Raw genomic sequence first — 26,800 nt, 5'->3', positions numbered from 1 at the left:
AAATAGTTTTTAAGTTTTCTATGCTTTTGGTGTTAATTTATTGATGATGAATTATAAACTTTTTTAAAAATAATTGGATATTATTACTTTAGAATTAAAAGAAGAGTAGGTAGTATTACGTGTTACAGCACCAGGCATAATAGATATTTTGAATCTTGTCATATTTTTTTAAGCAAAATTATCTTAAATATCATAAGACACTTAAATAGGTATTTAGTCCAAAAATATCATTATGAAATTTATTTTTTAAAAAACCCCTAAAATATTTTTTTTTAAAGTATGCCACAAAATTAAAACTTTAATTTTTAAATCTTAAACACTAAACTATATTTTTAAAAACTATACACTAAATGTAAATAGTAAACCCATTCGTTAAGCAAAAATGCTACATCTTCAAAATTCTATTTTTTTTTTATGTTTACAGTATTTTTGATATTTCTCATTTTAATATTAGTTGACTAAATATATTATTTTGATATCATCTAAACAATAAATACACACCAAAAATAGGTTTAATACAAAATAAATACTACTCTTGAAGTTTGAATTTTAAAGTATGTATATAATTACTTGAATAATTTAGTTGACTACTTATTTTACAATAAATATTGACAATTGGCACGATATCAATGGTAAATATTTTGTTGACTATTCATTTTAGTACTGAAACTTGAAGTCTTTTTTTTTTTTTTTTGTGCTAACTGAAACTTGAAGTCTAAGATACACTTTGGATTATTACAAAACTTTATAATGTATTTCTTAATGTTGACTTTTATTTTTTCTTGTATAAATATATTGTATAAATTAAAATAAATGCTAAAATAAGGGCAAAAACATGTTCAAAATTCAGTATTTGTTCTAACGTTTTCATTTTGAGATAACTTTGTCCAATTTTCATTATGGGATATATAACCTGAATACAAACCCCATTAAAAACACTGTTTTTTGAATGTTCCTCGAATTTATATATTTACTAAACTGAATCCACATATTAATTATTTTTGGCTTTTATATGAATTTAATATTTTTTATGAACCAAGCACAACCACAAAGGCCTAAAGCTTGGGAGCCTCTTATTAAAGTTCGTAGCCTCGTAAGTCTTTAGAACACACAAAAAAAATTATAGAAACCTAAGAAAAGGACATTAGGAGGTTTAAGGTGTTGTTGAGTCTCAACTCTCAAGCAATGTGTTGAGCCAAGGCAAGAATCTTGAGATGTTTCTTCTTGCGGAGCTCATGCGGGACAGGACCAAACACTCTCGTACCAATCGGCTGGCGATCAGTTTTGGTATTCTTGTCTTTACTATCAACAAGAACAACCGCATTATCATCAAACCTAACTTCGCTTCCATCAACACGGCCTCTCTGCATTGCAGCACGCACAACCACACCATACACAACTGCTCCTTTCTTCACTTTCCCGTTTGGCATGGCTTCTTTCACCGAAGCAACTATAGTATCGCCAAGCCGAGCTCCCTTTTTCCCCTTTAAAGCTTGAATACACATCACTTTCTTCGCACCCGAATTGTCCACGACTTTGAGAACTGTCCCCATTTGAATGAATGTCCTGCGCTGTTGCTGCTGCTTCCACCAAAATCAACAACAAGAGTAAGCTTCAAGATACTACAATATCGACTCATCCATACCAATTCAATCCAAAAGTTTCAGATAACCGTAACTACACGAAGCAAATCAACAAATACAAAAATTTCAAGAAGCAGATATCAGTAAAATAAATTGGTTTCTGACCTGAGAGAGGATACTCTCATTCATCATTCCATTAGATGAATTCATCAAACCACCATTGCTAAGACCTCCGAGCAATGAGCGTCCTCCTGAACATGATTTGTGTAGGAATTAAAATCAGAAAACAAAACTCTATAATTTTTTGAAAATGTGAACCCTTTAACTTCACAAAGATCTGATTTTTAACCAAACCCATCCATCAGAGTCTAAAGATTCAATCTTTCAAAACTAAAATCCGGTTTAAGAAAAACAAGGATGAGATCGAAGTATGAGGAATAAGGTAGTTTTCATACCTCGGGATAATCTGGAAGCGAGAGCTGCCGCCATTTCTGCAATTGAAAGTTTCGATCTTTAATGCCAATAACAAAATAAAAACAGAGAAAAAATGGCTTATCGCAAGAGAGATCAGATTGCATATTCAAACTAACCTGTTGTCAATGGAGAATAAACAAACAGATTCGTTGCAGCAAGTGACGACTGACAGAGAGAGACAGAGATCGAGCGAGGCGGAGGAGGATGGTGGTATCAGGAAAGGTTTAAGCGTGGCAACAAATGTAAATACAAGGTTTTAGATAGGGGTATAATAGTAATAATTATATGAGTTTTTTTGCTACTTTTGGCCCAAACAAATCAGTGTTGGGCTTCAAGTCGTCTTGTTTATTTTAGGAAACAAAACAGAAAAAAGAAAGAATGATAGAGAGAAAAATAAAACAAATGAATACAAATGCAAACTACAGTAAAACCTCTATAAACTAATAATGTTGGGATCATGAAAATCTATTAATTTATAGAAGTTTTAGTTTATCGATAAATTATTAATTATTAATTTATAGAGAGATTTTTCGAATTTGAAAAGTTTTTTCAAAAAATTATTTAATTTGGAAAACTTTTAATTTGGAAAAAACAATTTGTCATTTGTCTCTCAATTCTACAAAGTTACTAATCACTCTCAATTCTACAAAGTTACTAATCAGAAGTTCAGAACAAAATAACAATTCCAAAAGCTACAATCGTAGATAACTTTATATAAATGACAGGTGAATCAGCAATACCTACAATATTCACATAAATAGAGGAAACAAAGGAGAAGACTTTTTAAAGTAACTAAGAAAGATATAAAACAAAAACGGAAAAAAAAAACTCTTACATGATATATCTATACTTTGTTGATTATTCATATATATATATGATTGCGAGATCCTGCAAAAGCATATGCTTCAAAGAAAAAAACTAGCTAGCAGATGCTATGGCAGCAAAACTTGTTTCTTGATTTCATCAAAACTTCGACTTTATTCCTTTCTCTGCTTCTCGATTATAAGTTTATATGTAACATTTCTAGATCGCACCATCGGACTCCCTGATATACAAGAAAACATAGCAATGAGAAAGTTCTGATATTTCTGAAATAGTCAAAGACAGTTGTGAAGATTACACAAACTAATTCCCAGTTTCTATTATCAATCTATGATCACAAATACTTAACCAATCATCAAATGAATTGCAGTGAGATGTGGCAGTAACACCTTAACTCATCTTAGAAGCTTTTTAATGCAGAAGTTTCAAATCCGAATGGTTTCAAGACGAGTAAAAACCAAAACACTATATCCTCAAATGACTTCATAAACAGATGATTAGTATTCTCAAATGACTGCATATCTTACCTCAGACTCCGACTTAAAACCTTTCAAGCTAGAACGAGTTCATTTCTAGACAGTAAGTCCTTCTCTTGACCAGCATCTTAGCAGCTGTCTCATAAGGCTCTTCGAAAGCTGAGGATACCCAAGAGATATCAGACACTTCCTTTTTCGACTCGCTTGGTCTTATAGCCACTAAAGTCGCACCTTTTAACACAGTTCCATCAGGCAATTCCAAAGTTGGAGCATACCAAAGTCTCATGTTCAGAGCAGGCACGAGTGTCCTCTTGGAAGCAGACGAAGCTGATAATGGTTTCACCCTAAGCTCTTCTAGCTGATCTCTGTTCATACAAAGCACACCTTGCCCATCAGAGTCAGTGAGAACTAAACTATCAAGCGTCTTATGTTCAGCGATTATCGGCTGTAGCAAGTAATGTCGAGCTGATGCAGCAATCAACGAGCTAATTGTCCATACAACACGCAATTTCAAACCTCCGTTAGTGTAAAACGATTCTGGTATACTCCCGTTATCGTCAGAGGCAGAAGCTTCAACGATTGTAGTATCAACAGCTTGAGAAATTCTCATGGGATTGGGTTGAATCACCGAAGAAGCACCGAGAATCACACAATTATCAAGAGTAGAACCAAATTCAGCTCTCCATTTCAACAAAACCCCATCATCAATCCCTAATTCACCACTAGGAAGCTCAATACGCAAGTAACGAATCTCATCAAAGTTTTTCAAAACCTGCGTAGGAGAATGATGCGTAACGCCACCTTGCTCGATCTCTCCACCTTCATCATCACCACTAATAGACAACGAAGACGATCCAGAACCACCGCACGACGATCTCTTCGTACCAAGGAATTGACCTAAAGCTTGTAACGGCTTCACAATGCCGCCGACAACAAGACGAAATATAGCAGAGAACGATCCAGCAGAAGCAGCGGAGCGAGATTTGATAGAAGACAAAGACGACGAATCATCATCGGAGATAACGCAATCAACACGAACAACGACGTTATCGACTTGAGGAACGAGAGAATGGAATCTTCTGGAGACGACACAGCATCTTCCTAGAGCTTTGACGTCGCCGATTTTGTTAAAAACTAGGAGGAGGATTGAGTCAGGGAGACGATCGAAGTGGTCGATTTCTAGGGTTTGCGGTGGTTCGGGATGGATCCGTGAAGGTGGATCTGAGCGAGGGATAAGAACGGCCATGGGATCTTTTTGAGAATTTGGGGGATAGAATTTTCTAGGGTTTGTGAGAGATAGGAAGGGGACGGATTCAGAATCAGAATCTGAGTATTTGGAGAAGATAACGCATTTGGAGAAGAGATGTTTCTAGAGAAGAAGAAGAAATAAAATCAAATGGTGGGAGGAGATAGATCCACGAGGTTTTGTCTCTACTTTAAAGCGCGTGACTTATGAGCGCGTGAGACGCGTGTAGTGTGTGTTTTTTTTGGTCAATCAAAGAACTGATGTGACAAACTGACAATTATGTAATTTTTATTTATTTTTATTGTAAGAGTGTACTATATAATTCCAAAACAAAAGTATATATTGGCATTTTTGATAAATGTAGAAAATCAAATTTTATAGGTAGCTGTACCACATGAAGAATGAATTGGAGTTGCCTAATGCAGTAATGCGTATTCGTAGGAAGGGAAAACAAATTTCTATAATAGATTTAAATTATATAATATACATACTTGTAATAAATATAGTGTATATATATTGCCCAAAAAATTATTTATTTTCATTTTGATAAATATAGCTAGCTGTACCACATGAATTGGATTGTCTTAAAAAATTCTAACTATATTATTATATGATTGTTTTAAAAACAGCATTTCAAAAGTTTTTTAAACTCAAAAACTGATTTTACCAAAAAAAATTATCCAATTACACGTTAGAAAATTAATTCCATTTAAAGTAAAGTTAGATGGCCAAAGCGACTCGAGTCTATAACTCTCTTATTTGAGAGTTACAATTGAATCAAAACGATAAAACTATGTGATATTTTTTTGTTTAGATATTTTAATATATTGAACAATTAGTTATAAAAAATGGATTGGTGTAAAAAAAAATTTGGAAAAACATACTTGTAGTTCTTTAGAAAAAGAGACTGTATTTAAATTTTGGATATATGTATTATTCTTTTAATTATCCAATTGATGATTAAATGACAATATTTTTATTACTATGTGTAATATCAAACTTAGTTTATTCCAACCTTTGCATATCCTACCGAACTTCATTATCCCTTACACATCATACGTAATACTAAAATAAGATTACAAATTGAAATGAATAAGATAAATCATAATGCACTAGTGACTAGACAAGTCATGTGTTTTTGATCATGGCGATACTATGCACGTTGTATCATGTGTGTTTTCCCATTTCGCACTCCTCGGCGTTTTCCTTAATTAGGTTTTGATTTGACTTTAGTTGCAATATGTTTAGGATACAATATATACACATGTGACTATCAAATGTATGATTTAACCAATGAAACATCTAAGTTTATTCCTTGTAAGTAGTTTTATTGTACTTGGACTTGACAACAAGAAAGTAAAGAGTAATAATATATATTCTCATGCACTAGCTAAGATTTATCAAGAAAATGTAAACTATATACTATAGAATAATATTGAGGGTATGATAATGTAATAGTATAAGATAATATTGGAGAGCCAACCAAATCATATGGGGGGTTCACACGCCTCAACATGTTTTGTTTGGGGGTTGAGCAAATTATAGAAGACAAGCAAATGTTTCATTCATGATTTCATGTCGTCCCGTATCAATATCTTCATACACATGCCAACACGTGTACATATATACATTACTACTATATGTACATCCATAATTCCATACATATTATGATACATTTATGGAAAAAAAACAGGCAGCATAATGAATAACAAAAAGAAAAAGTTTTAATATAATTAAAATTTATAACAATCAAAAGGTTTAAGCTGTAAAAAGGAAAAAAAAAATATTCTCACAATACATGAAACATGATTTTTCATATTAAGATATAATTAACTTTTACTAGTTAGTTTGGATAAAATTTGTAAAAAAAATAAAGTTTTGTGAAAATTCTATTATTTATTTTCAAAAAAATATAAATCATTTATACTAAATCAAAAATAATATACAATACTAATTTAACATATAATTTTTAGATATTTTTACGATGATATATATTTATTTTTAAAATAAATTTAAATTTCCTGTCGCGAAGATTTTTCGATTTGATATATTATTCACAAATATTTTACAAATATAATAATAGCGAAAACATATTATATTAGATATGTTTTTTGACTTTGCATTTTCTGAATTGGACAAACCCAATAAAAACATACAGAACTGGAGAATATAAACGTTAAACCGATAATTGTGCAAAGAGCCAAATCGGGTTTATTTAATGTAATAAACTAGACTGCTAGAGTAATAGAGTCATTTCTACTGACTAAGTACTGAGTAATCACAACCCGGTTCGGCTTTTATACCTATAATGTGTTTCCTATACCGAACCCGTGCTGTGTCCTTCTGAACTCACAACATAATACACAGTCCTTAACAATACAAATAATCAAACCAGAACCTAATCAAGGATTCAAGATCCAATCCGGTTCAAGCATAGAGGTTTCTTCCGCAGCGATCGCACTCGGTTAAATGAGAAACCGGGGTTTTACCGGAATTCATTTTCCGCAGATTCGGAAGATCAAGCTCGAGAACATCACGAAGAGCCTTAGAGCCTTCTCGGAGTTCATCAGAGCTGGCAAAAGAAAGACAATACATACATAATTAATTAAATTGATAACCGCTAAATAAACCAAACCGGTTCAGCTGTTTTTAAATTTACCTTATGGAGAGCGGTGGAGTTAACCGGACAATAGTGTTGTGAGTCGGTTTAGCCAAGACTCCTCTCTCCTTCAAGCTCAAGCAAATATCGTAAGCTGAAACAGGAGATAAGCTTTCGCTATTGAACTCAATGGCATTAAACAATCCTCTTCCTCGTACTTCCTTTATGTATTTTGGAAACTGTTCCTTGATTTCATTCAGCTGAATCCTCAGTTCATCTCCAAGACTTGCTGATCTATAAGACTCAAAACCCACAACAAGAACTGAAAATTTTGATCTGAAAAACACAAATCAACTCAGAAAATAAAAATGGTACCTTTCCACGAGTTTCTCTTCCTCGATAACGTCTAAAGAAGCCATAGCTACAGCACTAGCTAAAGGGTTCCCACCAAATGTGCTGATTTTAACAATCAAGAATACAATCAATAAAAGGAAGAAGCTTAATCGCAGAAACAAAGTAACATGCCAATAAAATGTTTTTAAGAAGCCAATTTCAGTTAGTAAGAAGAGCGAAGTAACGCTTATGCGAACCTTCCGTGTTGGCCAGGTTTGATGTGAAGCATCACATCTTTATCAGCAAGAACTGCACTTACTGGAATTACTCCTCCACCTAATGCTTTCCCAAGTATCTTTCAAGAAACAGATTCAAGATTTGAAATATTAATCTATGTAATAATGGCTTAGCTATGGGGAGCAAACTGTAAAGAAAATGAAAATAAAGAGCTTAAAGAAATGTAAAAGAACATACCACCATGTCAGGACGAATTTCTTCCCAGTCACAAGCTAACATCTTTCCAGATCTTGCAAGACCGCTTTGTACTTCATCCGCAATCATCAAAACATTGTGTTTTGTGCAGAGTTCTCTTACAGACTTTAAATAACCATCAGGGGGAATAACAACCTAAATCAAAGCCAAGTGAAACATTTGTTAGAAACAAAGTCAGTATCTAATTCATCCCCAATTAATGATTCGTAAAGATCATTATTAGCTCGAGTGGGAACTTACTCCAGCTTCACCTTGAATGGGCTCGAAAAGAAATCCCGCTATTTTATCTCCTTTTTCTGCAGTTATCATGAAAACAAACATGATCAACTAGCTCAAGCGTAATCATAATCTCGGAAATCAAAATCCCGGTTGAAATTAATCAAAATCCCGGTTGAAATTTGAAGCAGGAAACATTTCATACCTTCAAAGATTTTCTTAAGTGAATCCGCATCACCAAAATCAACTTTAAGGTTCCCCGGCAATAATGGCCCGAATCCACGAGTAGCATCATTGTCACAACTCATGGAAATAACTGCTAATGTACGACCATGAAAGCAGCCACAACAAGAGACTATTATAGCCTGTAAAAATAGCCTCCCAAATTTTTAATATGCTAATGTAAACAATAATTCTTAAGAAGAAAAAGAACCGCAAAGCCTGTACCTCATCTCTGGGAATATTTTTATTTTCATGACCCCATTTTCTTGCTAATTTCAGAGCGGTTTCAACACCTTCAGCACCAGTGTTCATAGGAAGAACCATATCATAACCAAACATATTTGTGAGACGTTCTGCAAACACCGGGAACTTATCATTATAAAACGCTCGTGAACTTAAAGTGAGTTTCTCCACTTGTTCCTGCAGTGCCTTCATGATCTTAGGATGGCAATGTCCCTGCAGCGATAACAAAAAAAAAAAAAAAAAACATAAGTCTCACATCACACTGACTAAAACAAAAACAATGAATTGAAAAAGTATGAAACTTTCAACATCTTGTGGCTTTAAGCGAATCGAGGCTGTTTTGGAACTATATTACCTGATTAACTGCGGAGTAAGCAGCAAGGAAATCAATGTATCTCTTTCCTTCAGGATCCCATATAGTTGAGCCATTTGCACGAGAAAACACAACAGGAACAGGATGGTAACTGGATTTTAAATACACATACAAGAGAAATATACAGAACAAAGCTAATTAGCAGGATTTACAACATCAAGAAGAAGCTAAAGTTTAGAAATTTCAAACTGGATACGAATCAAATTGGATATGAATCATCCCAGTCAAAGGTTAGCATATTAGTTACGCTTCAATATGGATATCTTAATCAAATACCAAACACAGCTCTTAGCCTTTTATGCTATCGCATGTCAAATAATATATAACGCAATCTTTACATGTAAGCTTGTATCAAGTAATCAAATCAAGAACCGAGAGATTCACAGATGATTCTGATCGAAACAAACAAATCCCAAAGATCATAACTTTTAGTGAAACAAACAAAACCCAGAACCCCAACAGATAAAAGTCCAGTGATTTCATCGATGATGTATTCAAACCGGAGAAAAAAAAACAAAGGAAAGAGAGAGACTTTACTTGTGGGCACTAAATTCTGATTCCAGTTCGATCAAACGCTGAGAAGAAGACGGAGGAGATTTAGAGTTCGATTGCGGAACACCGCCATAGCTCCGCCGCAATCCGGCGGTAGAAACTCTTTTAGACGCAGACTGAAGCAATCGTCTCGTGGTGGATGCCATTACAGAGTCTTTCAGATATGAAAGCAAACGTTTGTTTTCTCAGAAAATGATTAGTTTCCTTTTTTTAACTTTCTCGAGATGCAAATTTTATCCGAATTTAAGAAAAGAGAGAGAGAGAGATGTTCGGTTTAGTCTCGGTTTAACGGTTTATTGGTAATTTCGTACCGTTGTGGTATGGGCCGTATGGCTTTATACTGCTTTTAACCGTTGAATTCACAAAATCTTGAAGATGTTTTTCAGTTTTTAGCTCTTACCATTTGTGATACCATTCACATTCAGACACAAACATTTCTTAAAATTTACAGTTTCCATTTACATATTAATTTGACTTAGTTCTTTTTTTTCCCACTCTTATCGATTAGGAATTTGATGTTTTACTCCAATTTTAGTTATTCTATATATTATCCAACATATGTAGTAGAGAGATAACGAACTTGGTTAGCGTTATATTAACGGAGAAACACTTTATAATTGCGTAACGTATGGGTACCACATGACAGTTGAATACAAAACTTGCCAAATGAATCAAAATTTATCTTTGTCTAAGAAGTAAGAACCTTATCCTCTTATCACTTTTAATCAAATGATGAACAAGACTACACAATTGCCATGTACTAAACTATAAATATCACATTCGGGAAACCCCGATTTTGTGAAAAAAAGAACTGTGTAAAAACCTGTTTGTATTCAGCAAACAAAGGGTGAATAAACTTGCAGGATGTGTTGGGATGTCCGGCTTATCCGAAAAAAATGATCAAACCGCAAAATCAAAACTAAACTGTGGCGGGTATCTGACAATCTAGTATGTCGTGGAACCCCACACTTATCTGATAAATGCCAGCCTGAAGTAATCAGACTGCAAGTGCTAGCAGAAACAGAAAAGCTTTTAGTGTTGCAGGATTTTAACAACCTAGTATGATGTGGGAACACAGGTTTGCCAGATCAATGTCAACCCAAAATAAGCAGACTGTGCAATCGCTAGCACAGTCAGAAAAGCTTTAAGTGTTGCGGGTTTCTGAAAACCTAGTATGCTGTGGAACCCCAGGTTTATCAAAAATATGCCAAACCATAGTGATCAGAGCACAAGCGCTAACAGAATCAGAAAATCTTTTGGTGATGCGGGTTTAAATGCTAAGATCCTGAGTGACAACCTAGAATGTGGGAATGGCAGAGTGACAAGACCCGTATAGGCTAAATTAAAAACACATCACATTCAAAAAAAACTTTTAGCACATCACATTCAAAAAAACTTTTAGTATTGCAGGTTCTAGTGCTAAATCATGTACTGACAACCTAGTATTGCTACAAGCACCATAAGATCAAGTTTAAGTTAAAAATGATATTTGAAATGAACACATAGATGATCAGAGTTCCAGGGAGATTATCTTGGGAAAGAATAAATTGGAAATGGTAACAGAGGTAAATATAACAAAGATCAAATCGGTCAAGTTTTACCTAAAGACTGTAAAATCGTAGCAGAGAATGAAATGATCAGCAAGAATGAGAAGTTTCTCTACTGATAAACCCACGGAATTTCCAATAATTAGATCGCAAGCACTAACCAGGTAAAACATCTAAGAAGCAGAAAAAATTATGGTCATTAACGAGAAGAGATCTAAAGGTCACTGTTCTTGAAGATCACTAGGCTCTAATAAGATATGGCTATTCACTGCAGAAATTTCTACAGAAACACCAAGTATGATGTGATGAGTATCATTTGGGTGTCACATATCTGATAAGAAGCTGAGATGTGGGATATGCAGAGCCGGTAACCTACCACACAACTGAAAGGAATGCTTTGGACTAGGCACAAAGCAGACCTGATTCATATATGGAGAATGAGCAAAGTTTGATTGATATAAGAACGATTGTTTTATTGCACAGAGATAAGCATTTATTGTACGAACAGCTCAGAGGAAAGGGAGAAAGAATGGTCCTGAAAGACTGTAAGATGTCTAGCACGAGAAACCAAAAGTTACCTAATGGAGACAAAGATACTGATGTCACCATATTTAAACATGAACTTGATGGAAGAAGGAGAAAATCCACTGAGAGCTAGAGAGATGGAACACACTTCCATGGAAAAGATTTTGGGGCGGAGCAAACTATTCAGGTGGACATGATAAAAGCTTGGAACAAGTTCTCTGCGGTACGCTTCTGTTCAGGTGTTCCGTTAATGAGAGCAATTCGACCACCATGGGAATTTTTGGAATCAGAAATATCTATCATAGCTCCTGATATCTGAGAGAGAATAAGGGCACACATCATGTGAAAAAGTTATATCGGAAAGAGAGAAGAAGAGACGAACGAAGCTATGGCGATCATAGAGAAATGAGGAAGGAAATCAAAAAACTTTTGAACAAACCCTTCTTATGTTATCCAAGTTGCCTCCTCCTCTGCCCATAACTTTACTCAGTGCATTTGCAGGGATTCGAACCTCCATAGTAGTAGATTGAGGCAATCTGTGAATGTACAAGATAATTATCAGAGGAAAGAGTTGAAAATCCAATAATACACAAAAAATTAACTTACAAACTTACCCTCCATATAGATTGGATGAGTAAGAAGAGTTGGATCCGTAACTGTTATTGCCCACCTGTTTGTAGAAAACTTAAGTTATAAGTATGTGCTATAACAAACATAGTAAACGAGATAATCTAGTTTGAGCAGAGAATGAGATGTTACCGGAAAACTTCCATAACCATAGAGTCCACCACTCGAAGGAAGCATACTCATGCTGCTCCCGGTTTCTGGTCTTCTATCAAAATCTATGGGAGCAACTTGCGGAACAGAAGACATGAAAGATGGAGGAAGTGCTAGACTAGTTTTACTACTACCCGAAGAGTAGAAATTATTATTTTCAGATCTCGCAGGCGGCTGATTCCTGGAACCAATCTCCCTATCTCTTAAAACATCATCTCGAAGCCTCAGAACTATCTGAATAAGAGCATCTCTCACACAGCTTACATCACCTGATATCTAATTAATATACAAAAGAGAATCATACACTATTGGAGAAATACAAGAACTGAATAAAGCAAAGCTGAGCGAATCTAAGAATCATTACCTCAACGAGCTCATCATTGGGATCAGCACACTTAGGCTGATTATTCCCTTTTGAAATGTGAATATCAGCCTTTGTCCTTTTCCTGATTTCGCTTATGATTGAGCCACTTTTCCCTATAATGCATCCTATTACCTTAGAAGATACAAGGAGTTGCATTTTAACTTTGTCCTCGTCTTCATCGTTAATTTTCTCTTGAAGTAGAAGAACAGCTTCAACAGCCATAGACTTCAAATCATCAGGAGACTCTGTAGCAGTGACAGTGATAACACAGTCATCTTCATGATTTGTCCTTGAGTCATTAACCTCAATATGAGACCCGCTTGCTTGTCTTATCCCCTTGATGGTTGATCCTCCTTTCCCGATAACACGGCCGATCTTGGAAGACGAGCACATAACTTTTACAACCAAATTTTCAGATCTGGAAGACCCGCCAAACCCATGAACCACAGGAAGAGCAGAAGTAGAAAAAACCGGCATTGGATTTGCAGCATTGTCTCCATAACCCTGAGGTAGTGTACCGATAAAAGATGAAACATTGGCTCCATGTTGGAAAATAGGATCCTGATTTGGATATAAACCGGCTCGTGGATAGACAGACAGATCTGACGGAATTATAATACTAGCGGGAACTTCTTGGACAGTTGTATCCAGAGGAATCTGTTCTCGAGGACTGAATTTGTACATGATTGCAGAAACAGCGAAAAGTGCCTTTTTCACGGATTCAGACTCACCGGATATCTGATTAATAAAACGAATAAGGAACACCGATTAGAAACAAGCAAAGAAACAGGTAATTATATGCTAACAGATTTTTCTGGAATTCAGATACTAACCAAAACAATATTGTCAAAATCCATTGCACAAGTGTGTGAAGGATCCGAAACATCTTTAGAGACAATCCTAACGTTAGCCCTAGTTCTACTTCTAATCTTCTTGATAATCGAACCAGCTTTACCAATCACACTAGAACATTGACTAGATGGAACTAAAATGCGACATTCTCTGATATCATCTCTATCTATCTTAGTGTTCTCAGCAGCAGTGGCCAAAGAAGCCACAATAGCATCATGGACTTTAAGAAGAGCATCTTGAGCAGAACACAAAGGAATGGCGTAATTCAATTCGCTATTCTCAATGTCGACAATGTCTTTCTTCTCCATAACCGAGCAAAAAATCGTTATGACTCTTTCGCTACAACCTGGGAAAGGATCAACAACTTTGATCCTAGCTCTAGTTTCTTGCCTAATCAAGTTAATAACTTTGCCACTTTTGCCTATAACACTACCAATGACTCCACTTGGACATAAGATTCTGTAAACAACAATGAGATCGTCTTTGTTATCGATCTTTTCTTCGGATTCATAAGAGAGTCGTCTCTTTTGATTCCTGTAGTTTTCATTGTTACTATCTCTAAAACGGTTATGAGACCTCTTCCCACGCTCAACCATTGTTGACTGTTAATCTCAAAAACCTGAAACAACACACACACACACCAAAAAAAATCAAACTTTGTGAGAGAAAGAAACATTAATAACAGAAGCAATGTGTTCTAAGGATTGATTGAATTATTAGGCTACAAATCGGAGAAAACCCTAAAAAACTGAAATTTGAGAATTGAGTGGTAAGAAAAAGCTGAAAGTATCAATTTTTATGATTCAGTTTGGTCAATTGGAACCAGAAAAGATGAAGTCAAGAACATACGGAGATTCTCAAAGAAGTTGAATGAACAGCGAGGCCGGCTTGGAAGAGAAGAACCCTTTTTGTCGTAATTGAGAGAGGAGAGAGAGAGAGTTGGCGAAAAAACCCTGTTTTTTTTCTTTTTTGATATTTAAACATATACTAAATAATATTTTGACTTAAATCCCCAAAAATAAAATTTTGTTATTTTCGTATCGAAGATCTCAAAACAAAAATATAACTCCAATTTTACTTTTACCATCTGAATTAATATTTAAATAATATAGCAGTAACTTTTAAATGATGTGGCAATAATTTTTATTTTTATTTGTTAAAAATTATATTTTAACTAAAAAATAACTTTTTGATATTTTTGTTTTATTATTATTATTTCATTTATAAAAAAATAGAAAATAAAAGAAAATCTTATCAATTTATATAAATTAAAGAAAGTAAATAGAAAGAAAGTTTATAAACAAATTTTAGTTCGCTTACAAATTAATAAATTACAAAAAATTTAGGTCATTTTAAATCTGTTTTGTTTACAATTTTTTCCAATAACACTTGAGTAAACTTTGTATTTTTAGAGTTTTTGTAATATTTTTTTTATTTTATAAATAAATAATAATAGTAAAAATTATATCAAATAAATTTTATTTTTGAGTTAAAATTAGTTTTTATCAAACAAAATCAAAAATTATTGCCACATGATTTAAACATCAATAATCAATTCAAATAATAAGGATAAAATTGGAATTTTATTTTTGTTTGAAAGCGTGAGTATGAAAATAAAAACGATTAATCAGTTCAAGTATTTTTTTCCAAGAAAAATAGTTTAGGTTTAAACGTCCAAAAAATAATAAACTAGGTATTTTTGGGGTTTTTCCCCGAGAGAATTGTGATTTAGCTGTTGCATAAGAGAGAGAAGACGGCGACGTTTTAAAGAGATTTGGCTCTGCGGGTTATATAATACCGAAGTAAGTCCCTAACTATTGTTTCCATTTGAAGTTTAGTCTCATTCTCTCAAAAAGAACATGGTGACCCAAAAATCTAATTTTAAGGCTCATATCTCTTAAACAATAGATTTTTAACCTTCATGTTTTTGTTTATACAAAATTTGGATTTGATTCTGCAAAGAAATATTCTGTTTTCAGACTATGGCTGAATAAATTATTATTTACATCTTTTTTTTATTTGTTACATGTTCTGTGCGCATCTTGAAAAATCAAGTTTTTGTAGTTGTTAAAGTAAATAACAAGTCAAATTCAAAATTACTTTACATTTTAATTTGAAAACGCGTAAAATGATAAAACATTTGTATTTTAATTAACACACTAACCCATAAAATGCAACATTATCATAGTTCAAAAATAAACGATAATTATAATATGTAATTTAACTAAAAACATATTTTATCAATTTAAATTATTGTAAGTAAAAACATAATTTATTGCATACATTAACAATACTAAAAAATTTAAATTGTAAACTTAAACAATATAACTCTTAACAACAAATCTTAAATTGCTAACGGTAAAAGAAAAGGATGTAAATAGAAAAAAAAAATATGTAAACTATAAAATTAATTAATATCATACCATAATCAGAAATTATACAATCAATTATTAATCTTACAAAAGAAAAAGGAATTGTAAATAATCACCTCTATAAAAACAAATCAAGTATGTCATAACAAAATAATTTATTCAATCAATCAATTACATATTGATGGTAGTATAATTTCTCTAACCACACATTCTTCTATCATCAGTAGCTAAGTACACTTGTTGCTAACTATGACAAATACATCCATAGAAGAATGTGTATTTACCCCGTACTTGCCAACAAACAAAACGGAGAAATACGCTAACTTGTCTAAGGTCTTAACCATATGGCTGAACTTCAATGTCCATATATAATAAGATCACGTCTTTGAAATACCTCACTATATTTTTTTATTTATTAATTATTTGGATTTGAATTGAAGAAATTGTATTATCATGTTTTGATTTGAACTGTGTTTTATTTTGTTGTTGTTGTTTTACTTGAATCTCGAGATCGGAGATATGAATAAGATGAAATAAGCAAAAGTTGAGACTCTCTTGTATAAACTACAAAGCAAATTTCAATTATTAATTACTTTATTTTTGTTTTGTTAAAAGCCTTGTAGGGGCTTTCTCAATAAAGTAAAATCTGAATTGCAAACGGACGTTGAGAGACATGAATGTAAAGATATTTGTATATTGAATTTTCATAATGTTAATCTTGTTTGTAATATAATTAATAAAAATTGATGTGAACCTATCAACATTGTCCACCTGGTCCTCCAAACGTAAGAGTCTCTCTAGAATCAAAATCTACATACTTGAGAAACATTACACCATAACACTTAGGACTATCCACATAATCCTCCAACTCGTTTGGATTAATATCCACAATCGTATAATCCGAAAGAACATACTTAAGCTGTTTCATAAAACAAGACCGACTCAAATCTTCTGTCGGAAATGCTCCATTCCCCATCGGTGGGCTTGTTGACGTCTTATGTTGAGACGACAAGTCACTGTTTCCTGCTAATCCACCGAAGTAAACTTCAGAAGCTCCTCCCGCCATGTGATTTTGACGTGGCCAATACCCTATCAATGTGGAACCTATCGTCAGTAGCCAATTTTTGGTCACTGGATCCTGCATTAGTATAGCTTCACGTGTTTAGTAACTTGTAATTATAGCCACTTGACAGTCGCAAAAATTTGTGGCTATAAAGAGATTTAAAAAAAAAAAACCACGAATTTTTTAAGCTACGACGCTATAGCCACGATAAGGCACATCCACGAATAGCCAAGTGGCTATAGAAATTTTTTTTATTAGTTAAAAACATTCATACTTGTTTCTTGAATTGGGGATTTAGTTTGTACCTCAGCAACAGAGAGATGGACAGTGTTATGTTTTCCTCCTGGAACATTGAATTTATCATAAACCAAACCGGGGTAGATTGATTTATGAATTTGAACATAACCTCCTGGACATAACGCATTGTAACATCCTTTTTGATTTTTATCTGACTGTAATGTATAACAATTTTGATTATGCTCATACCAAAACTAACCAAGAACATGTTTAATAGTAATCATGATGATATATCATCGATCACTTACCATCCAAAATGTGGTTAGTCTTGGACGATCGTCTGGATATAGTTTTGTATGCACCTATAGTTATGGGTCAAGAGAGAAGTTAACCTAAAATGACTATCCAAAGAGTGCCTATAAGTACAAGTGATTCAAATCGATCAATGGATAGTGAAATACTTACAGCCCAACCAAACTGGATGCTGCTCATCACGCTTCCTTGGATGTAATTAAGCCAAATCCAAGCTTTACTAAACTGATTTTGTGCCACTTGAGGCTTGTTAATATTGAACAATGCTTGTGCTCCACGCCATCTTTTTGTCGAGTTTTCAAATGTCTTAACAATTGCATACTACAAAAAAAAAATCAGTTACGTAGTCATATAGCTACTTATACTATAAGATAATCATCACACCAATACATATATGTATGGTTTTATAGCTTACATGTAGATGGGTCTCGTTAAATAATTTTGGCTTGTGCTTATGTTTCTTATTTCTCTTCTTTTCTTTACCCTTACCACCACGAGCTTGTTTCAAGATACGGCCTAAAAAAACAGAAAACAAAAATTGGTTAAAGTTAATATTATTTATTTACCAAAACAATTAATAAGAACCAACAAAGTATAACTCTTTAGAGTAGGAAATGAGGCCGTTTTATTTTATGTGTACATTATTACTAGCTAAATTAATTTTGAAGTTTGTAAGTAGTTTAAAGAACGAGTTGTAAATTTGTAATTATCTTGTAGAGGTAAAAACATATAAAAATATAAGCGTAAAACTATACCAATTATATGTTGGCCTCTATCAAATATTTACCTGACTGATTATAAGATTGTTGGGGATGAATAAGATCATTGGTGAAGTTGGTTTTTGGTATATGAATGGGTACTTGTCCCTCTGAACATTCTTCTGATCCCTTCAAATCAATCTCTTTGGGTATGTTACCATTGGAGGTAGAAAGCATTGATAAAAGCTCTCGACTTGGTCTAGTCTACATTAAACATTGAATTAGGTTATATTCTCAACACATACGTGTACTTGTGTTATAAAACTTGATTATTAGAATGGCAAATGAATGATACCTGCATACGATGATTCTTCATTAGAGGATGTTGTAATGCAGGTTGTTTGTATATAGAGACGCATTCGAATTCGGTTTCTTGATGCTGCAATTACAAATGCAACAATCTTAATATGAGGGAATTGATTAGTTTAGCATATATACAACCAAATTACTTGTTGTTAAACCTCTAACATACCGGAGTTGATTTAGCCATACAGTTAAGGTATATCAGACTAATAAAGAAGAATAATAATAACTTGAGCCAAAGAGAAGCCATTTGTTTCTTTATTCGTTCAGCCAAAAGAGAGAAAGATGTTTCTGTTTCTTACTTTCTTTCTCTCTTCTTTATTAGACTTACTGATTCCGTTTTTACTGATTCAGCAAATGGTTACAAAAGACAATACTACTGATTCCGTTCTTTTGCGTTTTTAGATTAATACAAATAAAATCAGCTCTTTCCGTTTTTTTACTGATTCAGCATTGGTGTTACAAAAAATACAGATTCCGTTTTTTAAGCCTACAAATTTATATGAAGCAAATTTAAGCCATGGGTGATAGATAGGTACTAATTAAAGGGGGAAAGTACTCCTAATTTTTTGATATTTGGACTATATAGTTCATCAAAAATTCAGTTTCTCTTTTATTACAGGATGTTTTTTTTCCATCAAAATATGGCCACATGAAACTAATAATACACAAGCATTTATCATATACGTAACATTAGGGAAATAATCTTTTTTTCTCATCAATAAAAGAAAAAATGAAGACAAATAAAAGTTATATAAAATATTTTTGACGACCATGGTATTATTCTAGATGACATTTCCTTCGAATTGTTTTTGAAATCTTGAGGTTATAATCTCACGCTTTGGCAGACAATCATCTAGTCTTAAAAGAAAAAGAAAAAAAAACAATTTTTAATAATACATCTCCTAACCACACAGATAAACATAGTTTTTTGACCTTTCCATCAGCTAAGTAATTTGTTTCTCTCTCTCTCTCTCCCCCCGCTCTTAAGCACTTAACAGTAACAGCTTGTTCACATTTGACAAGCATATATGAACACACAGAAATGTTTAGAATAAAATGTCAAAACAAATCCAAGTTAAACTATTTCTCTATTCAAATTAACACAAAAAGGAATCATCAAAGAAAAACTTGAAGATAACTTCTCCTAAAAACTTGAAGATAACTTCTCCTAAAAACTCTACTGCAAGTCATAACGAAGAATTTCCAAGTCAAAGACCAGAAAAGATAAAGACCTAATCAAATCAACACAAATGAATGCTCATAGTAAAAAAAAAAAAAAAAGGAACAGAAGAATAGTGAACAGAAGAAGAAGCACAAAGTTAAAGGCTGTACATAATAAAATCATGCGAAACGAAGAGATGAAATGGTTGGAATCGTAAAGAGTTCTTTTTTCTTTTTCTTTTTTTCAAACTGAATAAAAAAAAAGAAAACTTCGGCCATCGTTCTGTTTGTCAATAAAATATACAGAGAGGAAAATATTGAAACGGGTGTTTACCAGAAAAGACTCTAAGCAAGATAATTGTATATCTGAGGGTTGCTCTTTTCCCTCTCCAAGTATTCTCGATCGATCAAGCTTTCAATCCTCTTCTTTAGATCTGCCGGTTTTATTGGGAATTTCAGCTGCAATTATCACAAAACACAATCCAAATGGTATATTATATTTAGTCGACTCCTGAGAACCCTCATCATCATCACCAATCACAATCATCACGACTACATTACCAACGCTACTGGACAAAGTTAAGGAATTTCATGTTTTTGTGTGGTTTCTCATCCTGGTAACACCCAGTTCAAAATATAGTTCTATTTTTATCTTACTTCTAGGGGTTTTGAAATGATCTAGCAGGATGAAAGTTACCTGTTGGAAGAGCTCAGTGATTAGAAGAGTATGGCTCAAGACTTTTCTTGTCTTCATTATGCGAACAATGGCTGCATCGATCTGTAAGAGAAGGTTGTGATGGTAAAAACCATTTTGTCAAAATCTTCTCTCGTTTATGGAGTCAGGTTTTAAGAAAGATCTAAGAAAATAGTATCATAAAGAGAAACCAACCTGGTATTGTCGGTCCTGGAATACTCTTTCCGTCGTACTTGTGTTCTCCTCTACTGTCTCTTTCATCTGGATTGCATTTACCTGCACCCAGGAAACAAAAGAAAGATTTGGCCTACTACTCTTGAAAACAGTATCACAAGATTCGAGGAAACTTAATGAGAAGAGAGCAAGGAAAAAACAATGTACCTTAATACGATACAGGGGAGCTGCAAAGTCGTCATTAAATTCAAACTCATCACCATCGTCTACATCTCTTCCCTTTGGATGCTGCAAAAACATTAACATAATAAGGCTCAACCTTATGGAAAAAGGTAAATCCAAGATCTCAGCAGTTTCAGCATTAGTTGAAAGGAGATTTTGGCCAAACCTTCTGCAGGACACGGACTTTCCCACAAGCAAGCGACTGCAAAGTCCTTCTCAACTCCTTGTCCTCTATGCTAGTGGAATCTTTAATGTCTTCAAAGCTAAGTTTCATTGCATCGTTAAATAACATCAACACAACAGCCTGAGACATTAAAAGATAACCCTTTTTAAGCGATTGATTCACACTGTAGAAAATACCCTTTTTTAAGCAATTGATACACATTGTAACCTTGGGGAAGATAGGAAAGAGCTTAAAAAGGAAAAAGATAAATTTTACCTGAAACAGGGAAACAGCCAGCTCCTTTTTACCTTTGGAGAAGTCTGCCTTTAAAACACAGTGGCCTAATGAGTTCTGCCACATTAACCTCCTACCACTATATTTGCTTAAATAGAACTCTTTGAAGATATCCTACAGAAAAAACTGATAACTTAGAAAAAATCCAACCAGGAAAAGAAAATATACATAAGAACTTTTGGTAAAACCTGATAGACATTTAGTTCATGAGGAAGCTTAACATCCATAGGTGGATATGTTGGCCAGTACCTACATCAAACATGGAAAGTTAACAAGGTTTATATATATGTCATGCTATCCGGCATTGAATCCTGGATGAAATTGATACATAGTACATACCCTGTTGTTAAAACGTGGACACTCATCTCAATTCCCGATGGCAGTTTTGTTCTGGCCTGGGAAGATTGTTTGAATGACTCATTGATTTCCTTTGACAATTCAATATCCTGGAGAAAATTTCAATATAACAGAGAGTTCAAGCTTATTAGAAATACTGTACATGTACACCAGTTCATTAAAGTAGGTATGGTGCAGTATCATCCAACAATCTTGTCTAAGATTGGTTTAAGTAACAAAAATACATATACTGGGATATATCAAATGCATAGAACCGAATTAAAAAGTAAGTTAACAAAAACATAAGATCCTTTTCTTTGTTCGTTAAGTAGAAAATGAAAGGAGTACCTTGAACATCCCTTCGAGCTTGTTTGTAAACTGGCTACCACACTCAGTCTTAAGCTGTAGGTAAAATCAAGGTTGGGGTCGGCGGGTAAGAACTACCAATATATAAAGCAAATTATGAGAAAGGGAAACACCCAGAAAATAAATCAGTTTTTTAACCTTTGAGATCATGGATTTCTCAGCATCAATTGAAGCACTCTTTCCCAACAGGAGTCTCTTTGCAAGATCCTTTTTGTAGAATGCTTCGAACACATCTTTACCCTTTGATAAAGAAAAATAAATCCATCAGCAAAACTGATATCTAGATGATCACATAGCTGATTTCCAGACATGCACTGGCCTCAAGCAGTGATTTATAGTGACAAACAGAGAAGAAGATATAAGAAATTAGAGATAACCTGGATAAATCTGAACAAAACCAAGACTTTTTCAAGAGTACTCTCCAATTCTTCTTCAGAAGTACCCTTATTCCCAGCACGGAGCTTCTCGTCCAAAAACTTGGCAATAAGCTCAGCTGGCCGATTCTGCAAAATAGATCATGAGCAAAAGATCATGTTATTTGGGATGCATGCTAACGGGGAAAACATGAAACTTTTATAGATTTACAACAGTGAATCAATAATGAGCAGAAAGCTAATGTGAACCCTTTTCAAGAGGCTTCTTGATATTGAATAAAGTTTTTAATAGCACAAGACTTGCGACGCCCAAAATACTGGATAAAAATAAATCAGAGTATTTGGTATCCAAATAGATGAATACTAGCAAACAACACTACTGTAATCAGAAGCTCGTTATCAAAATTATGTTTGAAAATTGTAACAACTGCCCAAAGATGTCTCAAAATTATAGCAATACAGTGCTTAACAAAATCAGTATCGAAAATCTCTAGATTATTATAAAATTTAAATTCCTCAATTGCAGCGTTTTAATATAATGTTGACAATTCCACATTAATCATGTTATGTTTACATGAAAGTAAAATTGTTAGCAAGCAACTCAGGCAATAATCAAGAGAATCAATATTTGATACCTGTCGAAGATTAATCAGATGCTCAAATGAATCTTTGATGGTGTTGCCAAATGATTCGTTCTTGCAAAAGCTCTCTTCCCATATTATGTCAAGAGAAGCCTTGAAGTCCAATAGCGATTGTACCATATCTTTATCTTTCTCTTCATCCATAACTATCTTCTGCCCAGTTTTCCGAACATATGAACTTAACGCCTGCCTCAGAGACTCGAGTGCGTTGACCCTAGAAAACAGGGTTTGCATCCTCTGAAGGTCCTCAGTACGACGTCCATCCATTAATGTTGTAAAACCCTGGAAATATTCAGAGATAAGTAAGACTAACGACAATTTAAAATTTGCTAACATGCACGCTGCCACAAGGATAACAGGAGAGTGAAACCTTATCAAGAACAACAAGTATATGACGCTCAAGAAGTTGCCGTTCAACAGTTGCTATCAATGGTTTCCTGGTTACTGCATCTATGTATAGTATGCATCTTTCATTCTCTTCATGCAACCTTCCCTGCACCCAACACCAATAGAAACATTAAAAAGACTAATAACCTGTACTGCAGTTTATAAAAGGAGAGACTAAATGAAGTCATGCAAGGTACCTCAACATGCTTCAGGTACTCCGGAACGTCAGACTGCTGCATGTATTTCATTCCTTCAGCGGCATAAAATTCAGAAGTTCCTTCAAGGAAAGGTTTCTCAAAGCTATCCATATATATTCCCAGTGCAGTAAACATCTTCAAAAGGTGACTAAGTAGAGTCCTATTAACAGCTTCTGCTAATCTGCAGGAGCAATGTCATGGATGAAATTTTAGCACGTTCAGCTGAAGATGTTACCCAAAATATAAATGACTAACACTAGTGCTATTTTGCCTTCAAAATTTATCCAAAACTAATTTAACACTATAGTTCATAGACCATCCATCCAAAACTTGATATAATTCACTCAAAAGCCAGAAAGATTAGTGAAGGTAAAGGTGGCTTTTTGAAGAGAAATTCCTAATGTGACAAAATTAACCTCGTTATATTTTTGATAGGCCACAAAATTACCTTTCTTTTTCAATCATACTTAAGAGACCTTTAACAGTCCTCTGCTCAACTTCAGGGGCCAGAGATAGATGCTTCCGGAAAAGCTGTAGACCCATCTCCCATAATGACCGTACATTTGGGTTTTGTATCACATATTTCCTGTCCAGAGTCAAAGCTATACTACGGATCTTGAGCATCTGGTCACAGAAGTCTTGCCAGCATTTCTCAACAAGTGACAAGAAAACAGTCATATCAGTGTTCTGCCCAACCAATGATTGTAAAGCTGCAGAGATGTGTTCTTCACACTCCTTCTCAATCTGTTGGTAAAGCTTTCCGTCCAGCTTATGCAAGCAAAAGTTATCAACAGCCTTACAAAACAGTCACCATCTCATCAGCACAACATTTACACATACGAAAAGAAAGGGAGCTAGTAAATTTGCAAGTAACCTAACCTGATAAAGGCTCTCCAGATGAAAAGAAAATGGTTTTTTGAGGAATATAGCTCTGATAGCAGACTGCAAGTTTTCCCATGTAGTCTCCTCAAAGTTTTTTGGTAGAGTTGGTTTAACTTCACATACAAATATTACAAATGATACAATCAGAACCATTCAAATGATGAAAAGAAGGTAATAACAAAGATTCCGGATCTTCAATTCCTAGATCGGGCTAGACAAAGAGATTCATACTTGAAAGAAATACAAAACGCCAACAACTCATCCACATCAAAATCAACAGTCACACTCGATTCTCCACTGTAATCTAACAGCAAAAACCACACATAATTCCCATCAATCGCTAGCTTATGAAAACCCTAAAATTAAGAACCCTAACAAATCAATCCAAAGCTTCGATTACATACTAGAATTAAAGAAAACCCCAAACAAATCCTACGATTCCTCGGCAAAATTCTAAGATTATGATCAAAATCGTTAATAAGGAGAAGATAAAAAATCGAAATCGAGCGAAACCTTTGTTAAGCTTGATTACAAGCTTCTTAGTAGGTTGAGGGAGTGTAGCTTTCTTCCGAGAGAGATTAGCGGCGGCGGGAGTAGGATCTTCCTCCATAGGAAAGCCAACCTTGTCGGCGGCGTTAGGGTGTTGCGGGGAATGATGGAGGTCGTTTTTGGCCTTTTTCATCGGAGGAGAAGAGTAAGAAGAGTCGTCGGAGGCAGAAGCGGCGGAGCAAGTAGAGCGTTTGGTAGGAAGAGACATGAAAATGGGTGAAAATTTTGTGAGAGAATCACGAAGAAGAAGAAGAAGAAGAAGACATAATCCTAAATAAGAACCCTTTCTCTCTACCAAAAGCGCACTGTGCACTCTCTCGCGATATCGACCCGACCCGACAAATGAAGATTAAAATCAGAATTATTTATTATTTATACGGTCATAATTACTATATGATAAAAATATTATAACATGAAAAAATTACATTTAATTTCATTTTTATTATTTATATCCTAAAAATGATTGCCAATATATATAACATAATTATCAAATTTTAAAAGATATTTTTATTTATGTTTGACAACTTTTTATTAGTATTGATTAGGTTTAAATGTTATATATTAAAATATTATAATAAACAATATATTGAAATGTATGTGAGTTACCCATGGATTTTACGAATTCAAACGGTAGAATGCAGATATATTATTTATGCATGTGGATTTTTCGAAGCAGACAGGTTTTTTTTTAATATGATTACAAATTATACGTTTTTCTTTAAAAGGTACCGTGTTCGAACCCGGATCTGGTGAAAATGCAACAAAGGTGAGAACCACTATCTCACTTGCTCATTCTCCAGTTAAAATTTTTATTTATATCATCCGGATCATGAAATTAAAATTTTGATAGAAATCAAATTGATCACTATTCGATTCACATTTGATCTAATTCCGTCATCATGTTAATCCAAAATTTCTGGTGAAACGTTTATTATTTTAAATTTTTGTAAACTCAATAAATCGAAACTAATATAAAATTTGTATTATAGATGTTATAACAAATAAATATATCTACGGATACTCCCTTCTTCAGTCTATCACCGTATATATTGTGAATAATTTCATGTAAAGGTTCGGTGAAGACAATAATTCAGTTCCTAGACCAATTGGTCTGCAACAAACTATCTTCCATTCAACTTACCAATGTTAGATGAACGATGGGTTACAAGTTTCGTTCCACTTAAGAGGTTAAGAAATTTTAGTGTTTTTTTTTTCTCACAAACTCAGTACTTACCCAACTCTTCTAATTCTTCATCTTCCATCTTTTTTTTTTTGCAGATCGATGAAATTCAAGGAACCGCAGATCAAAGATCCACTACCCACAAGGTATCTTTACCTTGTTGCTTGCTGCTATCTGCCTTCTACTCATTGTTTGGGGAGTCTACTTCTTAACGTATGGCAAGACGTACAAAAGGAAGTAAATAAGTACTATACAGGTTTCGCCACAAGATATCGAAATGGCGTGAGAATAACTTTAGTTGTATCAAAAATTTAAGATAATAATGTAATTTGCTTTTCAATTAATTATAAATTTAAATTTTAACTAATAAAATAAAACAACTAGAGATCCAACCTCATACCAATTGATGGAGCTGCTCTATATATTAATGATAAAA

At 33.9% G+C, this 26,800-nt stretch overlaps 6 protein-coding genes across 8 annotated transcripts; all 6 read right to left on the bottom strand.

Annotated features, from left to right (window-relative positions):
• Positions 1-989: 989 nt before the first annotated feature.
• LOC17876989 (50S ribosomal protein HLP, mitochondrial) lies at positions 990-2,282 on the bottom strand. 2 transcript variants are annotated; one of them, XM_006281054.2, is made up of 4 exons: positions 2,174-2,282; positions 2,039-2,074; positions 1,749-1,834; positions 990-1,577 (listed from the first exon to the last, which is right to left on the bottom strand). In XM_006281054.2, the coding sequence occupies exons 2-4, from the start codon at positions 2,070-2,072 to the stop codon at positions 1,179-1,181; spliced, it is 519 nt and encodes a 172-aa protein (XP_006281116.2). In that variant the 5' UTR covers positions 2,073-2,074; positions 2,174-2,282; the 3' UTR covers positions 990-1,178. The 2 variants fall into 2 exon arrangements, with proteins under 2 accessions (XP_006281116.2, XP_006281117.2); XM_006281055.2 differs by having other exon boundaries at positions 990-1,580; positions 2,174-2,280.
• A 458-nt stretch (positions 2,283-2,740) lies between these two features.
• On the bottom strand, positions 2,741-4,749 carry LOC17877091 (F-box protein At5g46170). 2 transcript variants are annotated; one of them, XR_002833775.1, is made up of 2 exons: positions 3,269-4,749; positions 2,741-3,102 (listed from the first exon to the last, which is right to left on the bottom strand). XR_002833775.1 is itself a non-coding variant. In XM_006279585.2 (2 exons), the coding sequence occupies exon 1, from the start codon at positions 4,599-4,601 to the stop codon at positions 3,435-3,437; it is 1,167 nt and encodes a 388-aa protein (XP_006279647.1). In that variant the 5' UTR covers positions 4,602-4,748; the 3' UTR covers positions 2,741-3,102; positions 3,407-3,434. The 2 variants fall into 2 exon arrangements, 1 of the variants encoding a protein (XP_006279647.1); XM_006279585.2 differs by having other exon boundaries at positions 3,407-4,748.
• A 2,016-nt stretch (positions 4,750-6,765) lies between these two features.
• On the bottom strand, positions 6,766-9,825 carry LOC17876959 (ornithine aminotransferase, mitochondrial). The gene is made up of 10 exons (XM_006280342.2): positions 9,617-9,825; positions 9,062-9,170; positions 8,689-8,919; positions 8,447-8,606; positions 8,266-8,321; positions 8,008-8,160; positions 7,791-7,888; positions 7,576-7,656; positions 7,261-7,494; positions 6,766-7,173 (listed from the first exon to the last, which is right to left on the bottom strand). Exons 1-10 carry the CDS (start codon positions 9,775-9,777, stop codon positions 7,029-7,031), a joined length of 1,428 nt encoding a protein of 475 aa, XP_006280404.1. The 5' UTR covers positions 9,778-9,825; the 3' UTR covers positions 6,766-7,028.
• Positions 9,826-10,298: 473 nt separating this feature from the next.
• On the bottom strand, positions 10,299-14,635 carry LOC17875718 (KH domain-containing protein At4g18375). Its single transcript, XM_023784247.1, has 7 exons — positions 14,546-14,635; positions 13,678-14,315; positions 12,845-13,582; positions 12,463-12,756; positions 12,318-12,373; positions 12,143-12,239; positions 10,299-12,018 (listed from the first exon to the last, which is right to left on the bottom strand). Exons 2-7 carry the CDS (start codon positions 14,290-14,292, stop codon positions 11,887-11,889), a joined length of 1,932 nt encoding a protein of 643 aa, XP_023640015.1. The 5' UTR covers positions 14,293-14,315; positions 14,546-14,635; the 3' UTR covers positions 10,299-11,886.
• Positions 14,636-16,825: 2,190 nt separating this feature from the next.
• Positions 16,826-18,928, bottom strand: LOC17874709. Its single transcript, XM_006279693.2, has 8 exons — positions 18,911-18,928; positions 18,734-18,817; positions 18,468-18,642; positions 18,096-18,196; positions 17,834-18,001; positions 17,677-17,730; positions 17,437-17,583; positions 16,826-17,206 (listed from the first exon to the last, which is right to left on the bottom strand). Exons 1-8 carry the CDS (start codon positions 18,926-18,928, stop codon positions 16,826-16,828), a joined length of 1,128 nt encoding a protein of 375 aa, XP_006279755.2.
• Positions 18,929-20,103: 1,175 nt separating this feature from the next.
• On the bottom strand, positions 20,104-25,503 carry LOC17877283 (cullin-4). The gene is made up of 17 exons (XM_006281854.2): positions 25,149-25,503; positions 24,633-24,748; positions 24,202-24,548; positions 23,754-23,934; positions 23,540-23,662; positions 23,164-23,451; positions 22,532-22,657; positions 22,293-22,394; positions 22,137-22,190; positions 21,792-21,898; positions 21,641-21,701; positions 21,435-21,566; positions 21,162-21,299; positions 20,981-21,061; positions 20,795-20,875; positions 20,603-20,683; positions 20,104-20,364 (listed from the first exon to the last, which is right to left on the bottom strand). Exons 1-17 carry the CDS (start codon positions 25,390-25,392, stop codon positions 20,251-20,253), a joined length of 2,376 nt encoding a protein of 791 aa, XP_006281916.1. The 5' UTR covers positions 25,393-25,503; the 3' UTR covers positions 20,104-20,250.
• Between the last annotated feature and the right edge of the window lie 1,297 nt (positions 25,504-26,800).

Source organism: Capsella rubella, unplaced genomic scaffold (assembly GCF_000375325.1).
Source record: "Capsella rubella cultivar Monte Gargano unplaced genomic scaffold, Caprub1_0 scaffold_8, whole genome shotgun sequence".
Taxonomy (NCBI): domain Eukaryota; kingdom Viridiplantae; phylum Streptophyta; class Magnoliopsida; order Brassicales; family Brassicaceae; genus Capsella; species Capsella rubella.
The sequence above is the reverse complement of the archived record's forward strand: the minus strand, read 5'-3'. Positions and strand labels throughout refer to the sequence as shown.